General features: G+C 33.9%; 1 protein-coding gene across 1 annotated transcript; it reads right to left on the reverse strand.

Annotated features, from left to right (window-relative positions):
- Positions 1–548: 548 nt before the first annotated feature.
- Positions 549–2,523, reverse strand: LOC107781957 (PTI1-like tyrosine-protein kinase At3g15890). Its single transcript, XM_016602775.2, has 4 exons — positions 2,256–2,523; positions 1,998–2,142; positions 1,590–1,852; positions 549–1,293 (listed from the first exon to the last, which is right to left on the reverse strand). The coding sequence occupies exons 1-4, from the start codon at positions 2,306–2,308 to the stop codon at positions 648–650; spliced, it is 1,107 nt and encodes a 368-aa protein (XP_016458261.1). The 5' UTR covers positions 2,309–2,523; the 3' UTR covers positions 549–647.
- Positions 2,524–2,918: the final 395 nt, after the last annotated feature.

The raw sequence follows: 2,918 nt of genomic DNA on the forward strand, positions 1-2,918 counted from the left end.
CCTTTATTAATATGCCACTAGTTTTGTTAAAGACATGACTAAACTAATTAAAGGCATTGATTGCTTAATTAAATGACCTTTTCAGATCGTCTTGTTAGCAACTTACGTAACGCATCAGAAGCCGGCTGTGGAAATTGAATATATCTCAGATAAATTATGTATAGTAGAAGAAGAAATTAACAACTACAAACCAGCGAAAATTCAACTATACTTATACTACTACTAATAATAATACAATAATAATAATAATAATAATAATAATAATAATAATAATAATAATAATAATAATAATAAAGAAAACAAAGTAGTACGTGAGTAGTATATATATGCTTGGATCTAATCCACCTATGTTATTATTATAAAAGCTGTTGACCACTGATCTTTGCAGAAATAGTTAATTTCTAGTATCGTCCTCTGTGGAAATGATGTACCATTTCTTTAATGATCAACATTCATGCAAATTCTAGCATAAGAGAAAAAAGTTTTCATGCCTATTGTTTTCAATCAACCGAATGAATGAAATCAGTGACTCCTCTTACCTTCAAAAGTACCAAATGAGGTAATTAACTTTCAATAATTAAGCACAAATACATCACACTAAAATATACAGTTCAATAATTCGGAACAATTGCAAGATTATTGGAAACTTATTTCCTCTTATTCGACTCCGAAATTGGTAATCTTGGCTTGGTTTTTTTCTTTGCATAATCTTCATAGTCAGTCTCAATATCATCAACATAGTCATCGTTCTCGTTGTCATCAACATCATTCTTCACTATTTTGATCTCTTTCTTCCTCTTTTCCACCCCACCCTTAAGCCAATCCACAACTTCTAACATACTTGGCCTGTTTTCAGGATTTCCATCAGTGCATTTCATTGCAATCAAGATTGTATTTTTCAATTGATCACGATTGAACTTTCCTTTGAGCCTAGGGTCAGCAATGTGATTAAAGTCACCCTTTTGGAGATATGGAAGTGCCCATTGCACAATGTCACGTTTAACACCATTAGGGAGTTTCTCTAAAGGTTTACGAGCACTAATTATCTCGAGAAGTAATATTCCAAAGCTATAGACATCACAACTCTCAGAGACTTTTCCCCACATGGCATATTCAGGTGCTAAATACCCTAGGGTTCCTTTAACCCTTGTTGTTAGATGAGTAACCCCATCAGGTATCAACTTAGCAAATCCAAAATCTGCGACTTTTGCTTGGAAATTTGAATCTAAGAGGACATTGCTTGCCTTTATGTCTCTATGTATGATATGGGGATTTGCTTCATGGTGCAAGTAACTACAAATTAAACAAAAAAACAAAAAAAAAAACAATATGAGGCTGCAGGCCGCTCCATACATACATACGTACATACATACATATACACACATACACTATTCATCAAACTATTTCACCGGGGGAGTACTAGTTGGGAATAACTTTGTTGAAGAATAAGAGGCCTTCATTAGAAAAAGAGAGGCCGGCAAACAGAAGTATACAGAGACCAATTCCAATTCAGCATAACTTGATATTATTATCATTTGGGCAAGGATAACACGCGCAAATGGAGAAATGATTCAATTGAATGTACCTACCATAATCCCTCGGCAGATCCAATAGCAATTCTAATTCGTCGAGGCCAATCCAGAAGGCAATCAGCAGCAAGTTGGCCATGCAAATGGGTGATCAAGCTGTGATTAGGCATATAGTCATAAACTATAAGCCTTTCATCCTCGCCTGCATAAAATCCTCTTAAACCTAATAAATTCTTATGTCTCACCCTTCCAAGTATTTCCACTTCTATTGCAAATTCCATTTCTGCTTTTGCACTCATCGCCTTTAGCCTTTTAACTGCTATCTGAACAATTAAAGGGAAAAAAAATAAAGGAGAGATTTTTAATCCAAGAATAAAAAAGGGAACTAATTATTGAAACCTTAGTTTGACTACTTTAGAAAAAAGTTCCAAATAAATTAGGAAAAGGGAAAATGATAGACTTGATTGCCTCGATGCCTTTACTAGTTCGACCCCAATAAACACTTCCAAACCCTCCTTCACCAATTTTGTTATCATTATGGAAATTGTTTGTTGCGTTAACAAGCTCTTTTAATGTGTAAATATCCCATGGATAATCCCTGTTCTTCTGAGCACTGGATTCACGAGAAAGAAAGAAAATACTTGTAATTTTAACAAGGCTGAATTAAAGAAAAGTAAATCAAGCATAGGTAAGGAAGATACGAATATGTCAAGGTTGAGTAGATACCTGATCTCTGGTCTTTGTTCACCACCAAAGCAATTAAAACATCTCTTCAACATTATTTTTGGGAGAGAGAGAGAGAGAGAGGAGCACAAGGGAGATGGAATTGATGGAACCAGCAAGAAAATGGTGTAAATAAATGTTGAATATATCAATGCAAATTATGGAAAGAGTCCTAGAGAAGAGACAAAAGGCATTCTTGGAAGTCAAGGACTTGGTTTTAAATTAATAAAAACATGATGTTACATATTAGACAGAAATTAAAGCACTCAAATTTGTGAACTTCCGTATTTGATCTTTAAGTTCATATTTCTGTGCCTAAACTTTTTTAGGCTTTTATATATTGTGTAATAGGTCTTCTAGATGCTGCTTTTTTTTTTTCTATTAAAATATTCTATGATGCTGATCTCATTAATTATGTTAATGGAAAACGACCCCTTCAAAGAATCATCTTAAACAATTAAGCTTAGCTATGGACTCGTCCAATTCAATCGGTTTAGACTCTAGTATTTAGTTTAGTTAATGTAATGTAAATATCTGTTTACTGAAATTGGATAAGGCTATTCCCAAACTGGCAAAGGTGATGAACTTGCTTCCGCTATCGATGTTCCTTGGATTTGAACCAAAGAAATGGACATTAATACCATTTGATGGGATCACTTAATCAAA

The sequence above is a fragment of the Nicotiana tabacum genome, chromosome 4 (assembly GCF_000715075.1).
Source record: "Nicotiana tabacum cultivar K326 chromosome 4, ASM71507v2, whole genome shotgun sequence".
NCBI classification, from domain to species: Eukaryota; Viridiplantae; Streptophyta; class Magnoliopsida; order Solanales; family Solanaceae; genus Nicotiana; species Nicotiana tabacum.

Excerpts from the sequence above, each read along its gene's own strand:
- LOC107781957 (XM_016602775.2), bottom strand. The coding sequence starts at position 2,308 with ATGTTGAAGAGATGTTTTAATTGCTTTGGTGGTGAACAAAGACCAGAG. Across the intron at positions 2,143-2,255 it reads GAACAAAGACCAGAGATCAG|TGCTCAGAAGAACAGGGATT; the intron begins GTATCTACTCAA and ends TCGTGAATCCAG. Across the intron at positions 1,853-1,997 it reads GAACTAGTAAAGGCATCGAG|ATAGCAGTTAAAAGGCTAAA; the intron begins GCAATCAAGTCT and ends TTAATTGTTCAG.